General features: G+C 53.6%; 7 protein-coding genes across 7 annotated transcripts; 5 read left to right on the top strand and 2 right to left on the bottom strand.

The window, feature by feature from the left end:
• Positions 1-88: 88 nt before the first annotated feature.
• Positions 89-2,041, bottom strand: Z520_01431 (uncharacterized protein; the record flags this gene model as incomplete). Its single annotated transcript, XM_016771949.1, has 1 exon — positions 89-2,041. The coding sequence occupies one exon, from the start codon at positions 2,039-2,041 to the stop codon at positions 89-91; it is 1,953 nt and encodes a 650-aa protein (XP_016637088.1).
• An 881-nt stretch (positions 2,042-2,922) lies between these two features.
• Z520_01430 (uncharacterized protein) lies at positions 2,923-4,507 on the bottom strand (the record flags this gene model as incomplete). The annotated part of the gene is made up of 4 exons (XM_016771948.1): positions 2,923-3,051; positions 3,122-3,496; positions 3,591-3,966; positions 4,053-4,507. The coding sequence occupies 4 exons, from the start codon at positions 4,505-4,507 to the stop codon at positions 2,923-2,925; spliced, it is 1,335 nt and encodes a 444-aa protein (XP_016637087.1).
• A 923-nt stretch (positions 4,508-5,430) lies between these two features.
• Z520_01429 (uncharacterized protein) lies at positions 5,431-7,118 on the top strand (the record flags this gene model as incomplete). Its single annotated transcript, XM_016771947.1, has 4 exons — positions 5,431-5,445; positions 5,526-6,101; positions 6,179-6,325; positions 6,390-7,118. The coding sequence occupies 4 exons, from the start codon at positions 5,431-5,433 to the stop codon at positions 7,116-7,118; spliced, it is 1,467 nt and encodes a 488-aa protein (XP_016637086.1).
• Positions 7,119-7,655: 537 nt separating this feature from the next.
• Z520_01428 (uncharacterized protein) lies at positions 7,656-8,325 on the top strand (the record flags this gene model as incomplete). The annotated part of the gene is made up of 2 exons (XM_016771946.1): positions 7,656-8,203; positions 8,256-8,325. The coding sequence occupies 2 exons, from the start codon at positions 7,656-7,658 to the stop codon at positions 8,323-8,325; spliced, it is 618 nt and encodes a 205-aa protein (XP_016637085.1).
• Positions 8,326-8,853: 528 nt separating this feature from the next.
• On the top strand, positions 8,854-9,589 carry Z520_01427 (40S ribosomal protein S19; the record flags this gene model as incomplete). The annotated part of the gene is made up of 2 exons (XM_016771945.1): positions 8,854-9,091; positions 9,216-9,589. 2 exons carry the CDS (start codon positions 8,854-8,856, stop codon positions 9,587-9,589), a joined length of 612 nt encoding a protein of 203 aa, XP_016637084.1.
• Positions 9,590-10,922: 1,333 nt separating this feature from the next.
• On the top strand, positions 10,923-14,205 carry Z520_01426 (uncharacterized protein; the record flags this gene model as incomplete). Its single annotated transcript, XM_016771944.1, has 2 exons — positions 10,923-11,960; positions 12,013-14,205. The coding sequence occupies 2 exons, from the start codon at positions 10,923-10,925 to the stop codon at positions 14,203-14,205; spliced, it is 3,231 nt and encodes a 1,076-aa protein (XP_016637083.1).
• Positions 14,206-15,003: 798 nt separating this feature from the next.
• Z520_01425 (uncharacterized protein) lies at positions 15,004-15,189 on the top strand (the record flags this gene model as incomplete). The annotated part of the gene is made up of 1 exon (XM_016771943.1): positions 15,004-15,189. One exon carries the CDS (start codon positions 15,004-15,006, stop codon positions 15,187-15,189), a length of 186 nt encoding a protein of 61 aa, XP_016637082.1.
• Between the last annotated feature and the right edge of the window lie 286 nt (positions 15,190-15,475).

Raw genomic sequence — 15,475 nt, 5'->3', positions numbered from 1 at the left:
AACCACAAACCTTCTGGAAAACCTTCGAGCCATGGACGTCATGCGTGCAATTTCCCAGAGGTACGTCTGGGTAATTATTCCAAAATACTCACACCAAGACGAAGTCTTCCATCTCCTTCGCATCTGTCAACACGGAACTGTTCATCAAGCCTTCAATGTACGCATCGCCAACCAGCTGAAAGCAGCCGTCTTCTTCGGGCGTCGGTTCGCTCCTCTGGATGCTGGTGCGTGGTCCGGCTCTGGCACGCCCAGCTCGCGACGTCCAGACCCGTTTCCCAGTGCCCAGCACGAAGGGTGTCCTGCCTCCCTTCAAAACACAGATTAAATCCCCAACCATCGCTGTAGGAGGAGCGAAGCCGAACTTGCCGTCTTCCAAGACAACGAAACATCGAAGGATGCAGTTCCGTCTCAACGCATACTCGTACTGTGCGGCGAAGCTCTCCATATACTCTTCGTCATAGTACTGGACGACGTCAACACTATCCCGAGGACAATATACGGTAAACTCCTTCTCCTCTCGCATTCTTAATTGCCACCAGTAGGTGAACAGGTACTCGTTGCGAAGATAATCTTCCCGGCTTTTCATCAGGAAAAATGCACCGTCTGCTGTGACACCGATGCCACCGGTTAGTGCCACAATGAAGCGGAGCTTGGCACTGGTGAGATAGCCATGGGACATCTGCGGGTCGTCGAGAGTGACACTTGCCAATTTGCTCCAGGCCTGGATCATGCCGATGTTGAAGATCAGGGGCCGTTCGTAACATACTTCGACTTTTGCTATGACGCCGCAGCGGACACCAGGCACCAGAAGCTTCGGGCCCGTGTGTTTGACTGAGGCAACCATTGTGCCCGAGGCACAGTATAGCGGCAGCAATTCCAACCGCTCGCCCAACATAATCATCTCTGCGCTTTTGAAGTACATGGACCAGTCTGGACTCCAGGATGCCAGCTTCGGCAGACGATCGTAGTCATTGCGTACGTTTCTGGCAGATGATTGGGCGACTGACACGCTTCCAAAACTAGGCCCATTGGTGCTGAGGTGGTTAAAAACGTCGAGAGTGCCTGTTGACTCAATGAGGTAGACGGCGACCCGTTCGAATGTGACCTCCGCCGTAGCGTTGTAGTCCAGGATCTCGGCAGGTAGTGGCGCCAGTCCAGCGAGCGCAAATACCTTGTCATGAAGGACGGTAGTGAGCCTGTGGCGTACGCTGGACAGCAGATCAAGCAGCTTGAAGACCTTGCCTTCTCGCTTGGCTATTTGATTTTCTCTTGTGGTAGCGTACGCTCGCACGGCGATGTCGATGGCGGAATCAATCAAGGTGCTGCGATCCCCCACTCGACAACACCCTCCGTAGCGCATATGCTTTACATACCATGTGTAGAACGCATCGACGGTCTCGCCAGATATCGGGTACTTGTCGTAGTAAAACGTGACCTTCTTTGCCAAGATCAGTTCTTGCGTCGTCCACATGCGAAACCAGTATCCGTTCTTAAAGAACCTGAGGAGATCACTCCATGTTCCACGAAGATCAATGGGTCTCTGGTAGTGTTCGTCTCTGTGCAGCCGTCCAAGTGTATTGACTGTTTCTACCACACCCAAGACGTGCTTGTGTTCTTCGGGAAGGGTGTCGCTTTTGGAGTCTATACACACGAGCACTTCAAGAGCCGCGTTGTATATGTCAGACATGAGACGCACTTGCTGCGAGCGCTCCTCGAGGTTCGCCTGATGAATAGACAGTTGGTCGACCCACAGTGTCAAGGCGACTTCCTCGGAGCGCACATGGCGCAAGGCTCTGTCCAGATTCTTGTAGATTGATACATCGGTCCCAGACAATCTCATGGGCTTGAGGTTCTTAGCGTCACCACAGACGTACGAGAGGGCTTGAAACTGCGGATTGTCCAAGAGTGACACGGTGCTCAAATTACCCACGAGGTCATCCTCATAGGATGCAGCGGGCTCGAGGTGGAAAAGGCGGATCTGCTTCGCCTCTGTATTCAGATGGCAGTATAGGGAGGAGTCCATTATGGATGGCACATTCATGATAGAGTCGTAGCAAGAGGGCTCACACGTCCTAGAAATCATGAAGATGGAGGTTGAAGAGCCCTACGTTCCAGGAAGACCTCCTGCGCATAATGAAGGGATGTGGCTAGAGTAAGTTTGGGCAGCTGCAGCTCAGCCTCGTACCTACTGCGCCGTGCGAGGCGCTGCACTCGGCTACAAAGGCTGTTATGGAGGCGGTGTAGCCAGCCAAGTGACTGCCAAGGTCGAGTTCTAGCCCAGGGCCAAATTGCAGTGTGACACAAATCGATTAGCCAGAGTTGGCACACATAAGATTCGGGGTCACTGTGATACATGTCGCTATGCTGTTCCGTTGTGCGAATGTGGTGGGTATTCGTATGTGATCGCTACGAGGACAACTATGAGGTACATCGGTAGGGGAACAGCCTTGGGTCCCCAGTGCCACACCAGCCCTGCTTCGTGCCCCTTTCGAACTAAACAATAATAGGGGTGGGTAAGTGGGCAGGCCCGCTAGGGAGAACCACCACCGGGCACATACAGGCGACCCAACGAGCAGCCAGTCCGAACAAAGCCCTGTGGACTAGGTATCAGTATCCTCTCGTAGTTCCCTGTGACGGCCCTCCACTGAACAACCGCAGAGTGAGTCTTCACAACATCATTGTACTATCAACAAAAACACACATGCATATTTTCCGAGCATTTTATACTGCTTAGGAAGATCTTCAGCTTCTCTATCATCACACGGACTTCATCGTTGAAAGGTGTGTGGCAAATGTAGTTCTCTCGCAAATTATCACGCTCGGCGCTTGGTCCGCTCTCTTTCTGCCTGCTGAGCGACTTGTGACTTCTGCTCGGGACATCTTCGAGCGGTGGCCACACTGCACCTCCAAATTAGACCTCATCTATACGTCCACGGTCGTGAACTTCACATCCTCTGTTGGCTCCGCCTGGCCCGCGCTGTTCAGCTGCCTCCGGGCGGCCGCCATTTCTGCATCAGACGGCATGTCGACAATCATCAAATACAGAATGTCCTGGGATTTCACAGGCCGTCAGTGAGAAATTCAAAATGGGCAGGGGATGAGGGGCAGCAACTCCGCCTACCCGCACAATACGGCGCTGCCATTGCCCCTTTTCGACCAGGTCTGACTGCTGCTGGATCTGCTGCAGCTGAAGGCTATACAGATCCTGGTACTGCTTCAGGTACTCTTGCTGTTGCTCGGGTGGGAGGTTCATGGCTTGTAGTTGCTGTTGCATGGTTGCCATCATGGCGGACTGTTGCTCTCGAATGGCTTGCTCCTGGGACGCCATGGCGGCTTGCGTGCTCTGTTTGATCTTGTCGGGATCGCGGGTGAGGCGTCCTCCCGATACCAGACCCAGGAGACCGCCGTTGCTCACGGCAGAGTTCGGATCAAGGTACTTGTTCTTGAATTGGACCGGCTGCGGGTTCGAGAGAATGTCTCTATTACTTTCTTTGGCCTATACGGAAAATCCATGCTCTGAGGTTAGCGTTGACACTCAAGCGAACAAAAAACAGTGATTCTGGACGGATTTAGAGTTGCAGATTGCTCACATATCGCGCCTGGGCTCGCTTGTCAAAGTACTGATTCAGCCGATCACCAAGCTTTTGCTTCTGCTCTGGCTCACCCGGCGAACGAGGCTTCTCGACACCAATGGTCTCCGGGTATATCAATGGGGCCGTGCTAGTGGGCAGGTTCTCCTCTCCTTCCGCGGTAGCGGCTATTGGATTCCGAAGGTTCTTCTTTGCCCGGGCGGTCAGTTTCTGCTTGGAGGTGGGGGACGAAGACAAGAGCGCCTTGGATAGGGCATCGGGATCTTCCCTTGCGCTCTGCGTCCCCATTGCGATTGGATTGTACGACATGAGCAGACAGAACAGCCCCCGAGGACGGAAGAATTCTCTGTTCATCCGGTCCAAGAAAGAATTGGTCCTGCGCACGATACTCGGGTCAGGCGACAGAGGTCCTACAGCTTGTCCGGACAGGAAAATACAAGCAAGGGGAAGGTCAGAACTCACCTCCATTTGGCCTCGGCCTGTGCAATCGCACTCGCGACAAACTGGACGGCCAAAGAGACGCCGGTAGCAATGCCATTCGGGACAAACGAAGCGCCCACGGCGGCTAATTGAATGGCTGCGAGCCATGCGTTCTGTTGGACGGCCTTGTTCATGGCACGAATGAATTCCAGGAAGGTATCTTGGTCGATACCATACTGTCCCAGTGCCGGCGCGTACGCCTTGACGAAACCCCGCTGCTTGTTCCCCGGTCGGCGTTGAGGAATGACCACAGGATGAGGCAGCTTCGCGGCCGAAGCTGCCGATCTCGAGGCACTGGTGGTAGGGCGCTCATGAGCGTGGATGAAGTCGGTAACTAAAGAGTCCACGTTCTGGTCAGATGTGACCTCGTGCCCTTCCTCATAATCGCTCGCTGACTCGTTTGATGACGGGTCGCCATGATCCTGTAAGTTGCACATGGCTGACTGATGTGCTTGGGTTTAAGACTTCTCAACAGACTACCAGGACAAATAGCAGACCTTCGAGTTGAATGACTAATGATGGTCAGTGCCGTGAGACAGATCAAGACTATTAGACCATAAAGATTTGAACGACTCCAAAACTAGATACACCCTGCTTTGTGGGCGGACACGATATATAAATACGTTATTTGGGCCTGGTACAAGGAGGGCATTGGCGGGACTCTTCGCTTTGGTGTGATGCTAGGGTAGTGCCTCTTTCCTAAAATGCACGGGATGTGGTCGGTCGTGATCGGTACAACACGGAGTACTCGTTGCGACACGTAAGTTGAGCTTGAGAAGGGGGCAAGATCGACAATGGATTTAGCATGACAGAAACCGTCTGTGGGCTACAGACTTTGCGAGTGGGTGGCCTTGAGTCTTCTGATGCAACATGCTAAGCTGTATAGACAACCTCCTCATCCTATTGGGATTTGGCGAGGGGGCTGTAACTCAGGTAGTTCACCATTGACTGTTGCCGCGTATCCGAATTCGAATGACAGCCAGTTAACCATGTGTCACTTCAGCACAGTATGTGACTTACAGAATATCATTTTAGAGTGTTTGGCTTCGTTCTCGCAACGCGGTCGCCTCCGTCAGGTTTTGACCTCCTGTATGGCTCACGAGGCTGTACTGAGTACATACCTAGGTAGGTACTCTGTACTTGTAAAGCCTCGAGCTAAGCCGGAATGGGGAGCATTTCGCGCAAGCCAAAAGCGGGGCCAGTGTAGATCGCAGATTCGGAGATCATGTCGGTCGCAAACTTCTCCTTGCGCTTTCTGCATGCCTATGACGGAGGCTCGAGGCCTAGTATCTGACTCGACGGATCGGATGTCAACATGGTCGGGGTTCCAGGAAGGTCCAAAGCCTGTTGGACTTGCAGGATGCGCAAGAAGGGTGTGAGTTCTCTGGGCTGTCGGAGGGACCCTGTCATCGCCTGAGAAATATCTTTGCTAATGTCCCTTTTTCGTCCAAAAAGTGCGATCAACAGCAACCATCATGCGGCCCCTGCAGACGCTCTGGTCTCGTCTGTGGAGGCTATGAAAGACCCCGCATCTTCGTCAACAGCAGACCGGAGCTTGGTGATGCCAACACATGCAGCTTCACACCCGAATCTTACACAGCACTGCAACAGAGCAAGACTGAAACTCGCGGTCGCATTCAAGACCAGGTTCTTTTGACGTCATCGACTGCGCTGTTGTCGCTAGAGCGATCTTTGGGATGCTCCGCGCTAGAGGCAAAGTATTTGGACTTTTACTGGACCACTCTCCTTCCGAATGGCCAGCCGTTCCCGCCGCGAGCGGCACGATATTCGACTACCAGCTGGACTGGAGTCGTACAAGATCTGTGTCATCGACACAACCTTGTGCGGCTGGCCTTGCTCACCAACGCCCTGGGCTTGCTCGGCCAGGTGAGCGGGCAGCAGCAGATCATTGTGCAAGGATGGCGTTTGTACGGGAGGTCCTTGCAGGCGGTAGCTAAGTCACTTCCTGCCAACAGTCAAGAAGGACGTGACAGTCTGTTGGCGGCGTCAGGTCTCTTGGCCGGATACGAGGTGTGTGTGAACACCTACTCTTGCTGGTACGTATGGGCGTCGAAGCTGACTAACCGATACTGTATCAGTTGATCCAGACGGGCTGGGGCCGACGGTCGTGGCTTCCTGGTCCTACCTGGCTAAGGCAAGCTGCTGGGGAGAGAGCCATCATCTTAGCGAGACCCCCCGAATGCTACGTGGAAGGAAACAATCACCTCCTCTTCGTTGACAGTCGCCTCCACCTGGTAATGTCCACCTCGGGTTGCATGTTTTTTTTGGGCCTAAAAGTTGCTGACGCCGCTCATGAAGGTATATGCGGACATCCACCGTCGGAAGCGATCTGTGTTTAGTTCTCCAGCATGGAAGTCAATTCCGTGGTCCGTGCATCCCAAAGGTCCGAGAGATAAATTGTTGGATATCTTGATTGAGATCCCAGCCCTGCTTGAAAGCCTTGAAAGCCTTCTTGCATGTCTGTCTGACGAAGTGGAAAGGCAGACGCTCTTTCGTCAGCAGCTCGAAGAAAGGTGTTGGCTCTATCATAGTCAACTGCAGACATGGTCGGCCACTTCAGGCTCGTCCACAGTCGATTTCGTTGAGGACCAGATCGCCAACGGAGCCCACAAGGGTTCGGAGCCTTCCTCTGAACACTTCGCCATGGCTCATCTGGGCATGCTCTACTGGGCCACTTGCAATATCTTACATGAGGTTCTGTGGTACGTTGCCGGAAAGGACCGTGCGGATCTTCCAGCATGTATGGATGCCAGACTGTACTGTCGCAAGATCATCTTGCTGATGCCTTTCCTCCAACGTCCTACCATGGGCGCGTTCTTCTTGAACATCGCCGGCTTCCCAGCTGCCGTGGCCGTGAGTTTCCTTGCCAGGCAAGATCCACCAGGCAAGGTCTCTGAAGAGCGCAGAATGCTTCAGAAGGCTTTTCAAGACATCCACGGGGCTCAGCTGCGGAACTTCCTGGGAACATGGCCGTGGCGGACTGATCGAGAGACAGAAATCATCGGCCGCCCAAGAAGAGACGAATAGCACCACTACAGAACCCGAAGAGCGTCATATATATACGTGGAATACCATATAATGCTTACTTTTCTCACTCGAACTGAGCGGGAAAAGAGTCTCGGGAAGCAGTGAAGGTCAAGTCAACGTTAGAGCGGCAAGATGGAAAGCCTTGGCAGCGTCTTGCCTGCAGTGCAGCCTGGTGGTTGACAAGCAGGGCATTAGGCGAATCCCCGCAGTCTCCTCCCGTGGGCCGTGGCCTGATTAGGCTGTTGAAAGGGCCTATCAATCGGCGTGATCTTCCCCGTGTTGGCTCCGTGGCCTCCGTGACGCGGCGACCGTACCTCGTACATCCTGGCAACAGCTTCCCTTGAAGCTTTTAAAGCAACGATCCTCCCATCATGATAATTCAGAACAGGCTTCGAGCATCACCTACACTTCGAGCTCTCGAACTCAGGCTTGGTTCCGGTGACAGAATTGGTGATCATTGGCGCAGTGATATCGCACAAGCAGCATCTTCCAGCATCAGCCTCTTAATCTAAATTGGCCAGCCCAGCATCTCTCAGCATGTCTTGGAAACCAAACACTACGCTGGGTACTGCCCTCGGGATAACATCTTCAGCCATATTCTTCGGCGCCAATCTCGGCATCTCCTTTTTGACCATCCCTATCCTTCTGCTACCTTCCCCCCCACCGGCTTTGCCAGCACCAGCAAACGCCGACAACACGGCGTCTCCGACATCCACCTCTTCCCAGAGACCGGCGACGAAATTCCCACACCTGGCCCGGCAATGGCAGGCCGCTTATGACATCGGAAAGAAAGCTGGCCCGTTCTTCTCCCTACTTGCCAGTGGATGTTGGCTATATACAGTCAGGAACCTGCCAGCGGAAGCAAAACTCCAGCAGCGACTGCTCTTGGCTGCAGCGGCTCTCTCGGTAGCCATTGTGCCCTTTACATTTGGGGTGATGAAGCGGACAAATGACGAGTTACATCGCCGAGCGAATGTTGCAACGAGAGATGAGGAGGAAGACTCCAAGGCTGACGCCCAGAACGGCACAGTCGAGAGTTATGAAACTCACGACCTTCTCCGGTGGTGGGCACAATTGAGCTTTATGTAAGTGGCAAGCAGGGAAGAGAAAATACCTCTATTAACGATACGCTTCCAGGAGATCTCTGCTCCATGCCGGGGCTGTGGCTTGTGCCACGACAGCTTTAGTTCTGAAGTCCGAGCATTGACATGGGGAAATTCTCTGCCTCACACCTTGCAAAGCGATCGCAGTAGGTGGGCAAAAACTAGTTGCAGCGATGGAAAGGCTAGTGGTACTTGATCGACAGAATTTTGGTTGCATAGCCCCTCAGATTTTGCCTTGCATCAGTCCTTCCACCTTCTTGACTCGTTTGTCTTGTGTGCACAGGGAGAACCCGCCCGCACTGCTCGAGTATAAGGCGTTTGTATGATTTGGAGCCGGTTCAGAAGGCAGCGTAGATTGTGACCGAAGATGAAGTAACAACATGTAGCAAGAAGGAGAAGGTCAGTGTGCAAGATGTGTGGGCAACATGCGCCTTGTGATAAAGACGCCAAGAGTGGCATGTAACTCTTGGCAAGTTTTCAGCCCACAACTTTTCGGTGCCAAGTGCAGGTGCGAACTTCAAGATTTTGACCGACGATACCAAACGACAATTTCTCCGCCCAATCCACAGCGACCACCTTTCCTCAATCCACGATCGTGATTGCTGAGACAAACTGTCTCGACATTTGCAATCATGGGTGGCGTTACCGTTCGAGATGTCGATGTGAGTGCGATCCGAAATGCTCGCTTGGATGGCAGCCCAATCAGCCGTTGTGAGAAAGAGGAGGAAGATTTCACATTTGGACCTGGCAATTTTGGGCATGGGCTTCAGCAAGCAAGGCATGGACTGACAGTGCGAATCACGCAGGCACAAAAATTCATCGAGGCATATGCAGCATTTTTGAAGCGACAAGGGAAACTCCGAGTACCAGGTACGCCTCCCTTCCAGTTCTTCACCATTTTCTCGCCCAGACCTGAATCGAGTGGTTGGAACGATGAATCATTGCGCTCTCAAGGCGTTTGCTGGGACAGACGCTGATAGTACACGCTTTGCAGGTTGGGTTGATACCGTCAAGACCTCACACTCAAACGAACTCCCTCCCCAATCCGCCGACTGGTTCTACGTGAGAGCTGCCTCAGTCGCCCGACATGTCTACCTACGAAAGTCCGTCGGTGTTGGCCGTCTCCGAAAAGTTCACGGCAGCACCAAGAACCGCGGTTCTCGGCCCTCGCACCACGTCAACGCATCTGGCGCTGTTGATCGCAAAGTCATGCAAGCTCTGGAGGAGTTAGGCATTCTGGAGAAGGTTGATGATGATGAGGAAGGTGGCAGCGGGAAGGGCGGACGAAGAATAACCCAAGCCGGTGCACGAGATCTGGACCGTATTGCGCAGACGGCTGTGGAGGGTGACGAGGAAGAAGAAGACTAAAGGTATGCAGACGGAGTTGGGAAACATTAGCAGGAACACAAGCCGCCCTCTTCTCGCGAAGATGGCAGTCCCCTCACTATGAGGTGGTCGTATGACCAGAGCATTCCTGGGGTCGAGAGGGCTGCAAATTCAGCGATCAGACCGGATGGTTGCCGACCTGGCCTGCCTAGTTGTCAATATTCTACAACATGGCTCAGGACGACTCACAAGGGCTCAATGAATTCATTTCAGAGTTTAAACCGGTGTCTACAGTTCCCGCGTGCTGCTGGCTCAGTTGCTTGTGTTCGCGCAAAGAGCTAAGCGATCAAAAAGCTCCATGTTCATCCTGGGGCTGGCGTGGTTGCACGCCACGAGGCTCATGCCATGACCACTTGCATCACCACATGTTGTCCCACTCCCCGCATGTCATTCACTATGTCTGAATTGTTGCCAGCAATCCACCCTGGACAGTCAACTTGGAAGTGAACATTGAACACAGCGATACCGGAGATTAGTTGTTCCGGACGGAGTCAGCCTTGCGGCAAACTGCCGGTGCAGTGGCACAGCCCTCTCAGGCTTGGCAGGGCCAAATCCGCCTTTCTAGAACCTGAGATTGCCCGTTTCCATGCTGCCGTGCTACCCAAAGCACCGTTTCTTCCAAGCACACCTCCCGGTTTTAACTCAAGCTAGAGCTTGTAGCGCGAGTGCGAGACCAATCATCCTAGGATACCTAGACAGACGTCGCGATGCTATTCCCTTTGAAGCTGCGCAGATACCTGCTTCACCACCGTCGTCTGTGACTGGTGGCATAGCCTTGCAAGGCGTCTCTAGGACTTGCGGACCAGAATGGCACGAAGCTCCCCTTCTGCTGACCGGCAAGCATCTTCGCAGAGGTGCATGTGACACGACAAAGGGACGGCGCAGCTCCACCTCGATGGAGCTACACAATCCGCTCGCCCGCATTGTATACCTAGGTAGTCTTCGCTATGCCATGGTTAAGCATCACGCCTTTCATGAGGACGCCAACAATGCCTCCACCAAAAGCCTAAAGGCTATCACCAGGCAAACTCGGAACTCATCCCAACCCGTGCCACCCTAGGATTGACCCGCCTTGGATGTTGACTCATGTGTTTTTAAGCCTCCGTTTGACCATGCTCAAGGCCCCTCTGTGTGTTTGTCTCCCAAGCCTAGTGCGCCATTTCCCCCCAAGCCAGCAAGCCTCATACTCATTTCCATGCCACAGCCTAACAGGGGCCATGCAGCTCCCAACTGATAGTGCTCAATGACTTCCGTGTTCTTAACTTGTTTGATTTTCTTCATTCTAACATACTTCATCATCTATCTGTACGCTCCGATGTCACACAAGGCTGCCGGAGCCTCCAGCAAAAAGGAGAGTCCCCCAAACGAGACCTGGGAAGCTTTCAAGGACGTCAACTTTAATCTGCGACCTAACAATGACTGGGCAGGACAGAAGATACCACTTGAGCTCCAACGGGTCGAAGACGACTCGAACTTGCCAGCAAAGCTCAGGCAGATTCTTGTCTGGTCATTATCCCTCAATCCGCCTCCACCACCAAGCAACGATCAGCCTAGTGTTCAACCAGCAGAGGGGCATCCTGTCCGAGGCTCTGTGCAAACGCAAGAGGATAGCAGGCCCCATCAGACGAACGCAGAATCGGCTCGACTCTCTGTTGTCTCTGGACAGGTTGACACCGATGATGCATCCGAATCGCGAAGCACGCAATCCGAGCGCCGTTCCGAGAAGAGTCGGCTGAGACCACGATACATTGGTGGCAGCGTGCTTGGGTCTACGATCAGCCTTATCACAACCCTCACAAGCAAGTCGGACAAGGACTCGTCGCTGCCTTCTAGCAGTGCAAAGAAGACTGCGTCAAAGAAAGCAACTCAGCTCGAGTGCACAAGCTGCTTTGAAGAGATTTCCGAGACCGAGACGAGCAAACTTCCTTGCAATCACTCGTACTGCAAGCCATGCTTGACCACCCTGATCACAACTGCTCTCCAAAATGAATCCAACTTTCCGCCCAAGTGTTGTCTGACAGAGATTCCATTGCAGACGGTTTTGTCCTCGCTCAACGCTAAACAGAGGGAAACATACAAAGAGAAAGCTGCTGAGTATGCAATTGCACCCCAAGAAAGATGGTACTGCCCAAATACAAAATGCTTGAAATGGATACCACCCTCAAAGGTACAACGCATCCGCATATTTAACATGCGATGTCCCCACTGTGCAACCAAGATCTGCAGTATATGTCGCGGCTTGGCTCACCGGGATTCCGCAGATTGCCCTCAAGACTACGGCCTCGAAGCAACGATCATGCTAGCCGAACTGCAGGGCTGGCGACGTTGCTTCAAGTGCCGTACTATGGTCGAGGTAAAAAACCGTTGTGTTCATTGAGGCGCGGACTTTGGCTAATGCTTGACAGCGAACGCAAGGCTGCCGACACATGACCTGTAAATGCGGCGCGCAGTTCTGTTACTCTTGCGGCGCAAAGTGGCGGACCTGCTCCTGCACCGAAATAGATGAGACCAACCGCCAGGCAGAGCTGAGACGCCGTAGAGGAGCAGCGGCAGAGACAGCGGATACTGAATTCGAACGAATAATGGCCCAGGTCGAGGAAATGGAGCGGCTTGAGGCGGATGTACATCGGAGAGAACAGCAAAGACAAGAGGAGCGGCGCAGAGAAGAGGCTGAACTCGCGAGACTGGAGGAGCAGCGTCTTCGGGAGGGGGAGACTAGACGCATCGAAGAAGAACGGATGGCCGAGGAGCTGCGACAGATCCTCCGACTGTCCGTCGACGACACATGTCAAGCAATTCAATCGGCCTGGAATGGTCTCATGCGAACACAGAAGAAGAATTTGGATGACAGGCACTTGCAAGTCGAGGAGCAACATGTTCAGGTCCGTGATGATGCAATGGCGCGACAGGTACAAGACGACAGCGAAAACTTGGCAAAGATGGAATCCAACATTGCAAAGAGAACAACCACCATCAAGGAAAGACACAACATGGAGCTGGAAGCCTTTACTGTTGAGCAGCAAGAGCTGGAAGATGACATGTTCCTCGAAATTCAGCTGCACCTCCGGGGAAAGCAGGACAAGGAAGCACGAGAACGCCGACTTCAGGAACGGTTTCAGAGACAGCGCGAGGAGAGACACCAAGAAATGCTCTCCAGGCACCGATCCGAATCGGAAGCCCTGCAAGCGAACGCTACAATGGAACTTCAGGGTCTGAGGTTGACCAATGAGAGCAAGATGGCCCGCCTTGAGCACAGGTCCCGAGTGGACTTTGAGACTTTGTGTGTGGGCGTCGCGGCAGACCGCGCGTGGTTCGACTTCCTCGCGGAGAGGCGTCAAAACATGGTAGACGCGAACCGGCGGTTGATGCTCGACGCGCTGCATGCCGGTCAAGAGCCGGTTGGTCTGACTGAAGAGGCGGCCAGGACAATCGGGCCATTTTTGACAAAAGCGCAGCTCGAAGCACGGAGTGCCGATATGGTTCTTTGCCTTGACAGCAGCGCACTTCTTCAGGCAGAACCGAGACAGGAGCCGTGGAGAGAGGTCCTATCACCATCACCAGCAAACAGTGCGTCCCCAGCACGCTCCTTGGTCGAGCTCGCTGCAACGTCCCAGCAATTGTTGAACAGTCTAAATGTCTCAGGGGCCACCGCTCCAGAGTCGGACGTCGAGAAACCAGAAACCGGCGCTGTTTCCGCCCACCTCATATCCAACAGCGCCTTCGCGTGGATGACCGGTGGTGCCGTCGAGGACAACACCGCGTCAAGCAGTCACAGTGTCACTGCGCAGCAGCACTCCTCCCCGACAGCTCGAAGTCAAGGACTCCACCGTCAAGCTCGTGCACATGCTACACCCATGAGGTTCACGACGACGTCCAACCCGGCCGACATGATAATTTCGGGAGCGCTGGGCCGAAGAGGGCTACCGACAACTCCAAGAGACTATCTTGAAGTTCCGGTATCAATCCCTGCACCTCTGCAGACTGGAAGACGACGACCGCTACAGCGATCCCTGGACGCCTCGAAATATCTAGAGCGTTATTACGCGAACGAATCACCCCCACCGCTGGTCCCCAAAGTGCCGTCCATCTTCCTTGCTAAGCAGCCCGCGGGCACGGGGGAAGAAAAGGAAAGCGGACACGAATCATACTTCCCCCAGCCAAGAGGACTGGGTGGGTTGGTGCCCGTCGACACCACAAGGGGAGACATGAGTCATTACCGCGGCCATCATAAACATCAGGTATCCGCGTCCTCGTCCTCGTCCTCGTTCTCGAGTTCCAGCTCGAGCTCGCTCTCGACGACTCCCTCGACGGCGCCAACATCACGACCACCGTCCGCCACGGCCACCACACGCGGCACGAGCTCTCGAGGCAGCGGCAGCGGCAGCGGCAGCGGCAGCGGCGACAAAAGCCTCTTCCTACACAGCCTGATCACAGCGACGACCAACGCAGCCACCGCGGCTGGCCGACCCTCGCTATCGCCGGTGTCGCCGATATCTCCCCCCGCTGCCGCCGCAGGGACGACGAAGCAGAAACCTGGACTCGGATCCTCAGCGCCACAAATACGGTCGATGCGATCAGGATGGCTGAATCTGGGTTGACAACTTGCACGACAAACCACCTGCATTCAAGGGGGAGGGAGAACATGGGACTATGTACTTTAGTTCAGTTTGTGCTAATTCGGGTTGATTAATTAGGTTTAGGATCCGTTTTGTTGCGAAAAGAAGCCAGAAGAGGAAGGCGAGAGTAGAGCGATGGGTGGGGACAAGACATATCTTGGGTACTTGTAGCACGAGTACCTAGATAGACTGTGTAGGTTATGTAATTACTAGGTATTATGCACTCGTCTTTTCCCGTGGCCTGGCATGTTGATGCCAAAAAGGCGCTCAGCCCGAAGCAAAGTTGGACTTTGCCAAAGGTCGGGATCAAGTGTGCCCGCCCTGTGTCCCAAGTTCATCTTTCTCAAAATCCCTAATTCAAATTCCCCTGGGCCTGCGATTGGTCCTGGGGGGTGTTACCAGACCCCAGAGCCGAGACCGAAACCCAGATCAAAGTCAGAGCTCGACCCTTGTCCGCATGCAGCAAAACAACCCTCCCCCCCCCCAATTCCCGGACGGCCTTCTCCGTGGGTAATGAGGGGGGCCAACGAACGAGTGGGTGAATGGAGAGGATTGATAGATGGATTTGCATTGGTCTAGATGATGAGGAATAAGAAGACGGAAGGGGGGGTGGGCTTATCAAAAGAGCATGGAGATCAAAGATATAATAATATAGTACAACTCGAAAAAATAAAACAAAGATAAACAACAATTCGAGGTTGTTGATTCTTGTGCTTTGGTTTCCTCGTCTGCGACATTCGGGACGGAACACATCCAACAGCTGCAACGCGTCCATGAACCATGACGACCGTCGACAGCACAAAATTCCTAGCCAATGGCGGATACCTCCAAAAGGGTCGAGAGAAGAATCTCCGCCCGGTCGACTTGGGCCGGAAGACGCTGAGTTTGGCACCTTCTAGGTATGCAATCATTGGGGCAGTGTCACAGCACCTCATGAACTTGTGGGGATCCTTTCATCTGGTGTGAACAAGGGGAGGACAGTAACTTTGTCATCATCAGACTGCTGACCGACGAGGCGCAACAGATGGTATCGCGACGAGAAAATCTTCCAGCTCGAGAGGCGGGCGTTATTCTCCACGGTAAGGCCTGTCTGATCCCGGACACTAGGCTCGCTTGAGAACGAGAAGTATCTCTCTATCTCTCTCGCCGTGGCCGCTAACTTCGCTCTGGGCAATGATATATCTGACTTGTCTTACCATAGCTGTGGCATGTAGCGAGTTTTAAGGCGCGCTTTCAGAAAGCAGGAGATTAC

The sequence above is a fragment of the Fonsecaea multimorphosa genome (genome assembly GCF_000836435.1).
Source record: "Fonsecaea multimorphosa CBS 102226 unplaced genomic scaffold supercont1.2, whole genome shotgun sequence".
In the NCBI taxonomy this organism is placed as follows: domain Eukaryota; kingdom Fungi; phylum Ascomycota; class Eurotiomycetes; order Chaetothyriales; family Herpotrichiellaceae; genus Fonsecaea; species Fonsecaea multimorphosa.
Note: the sequence above shows the minus strand (reverse complement) of the source record. Positions and strands in the feature narration are given on the sequence as shown.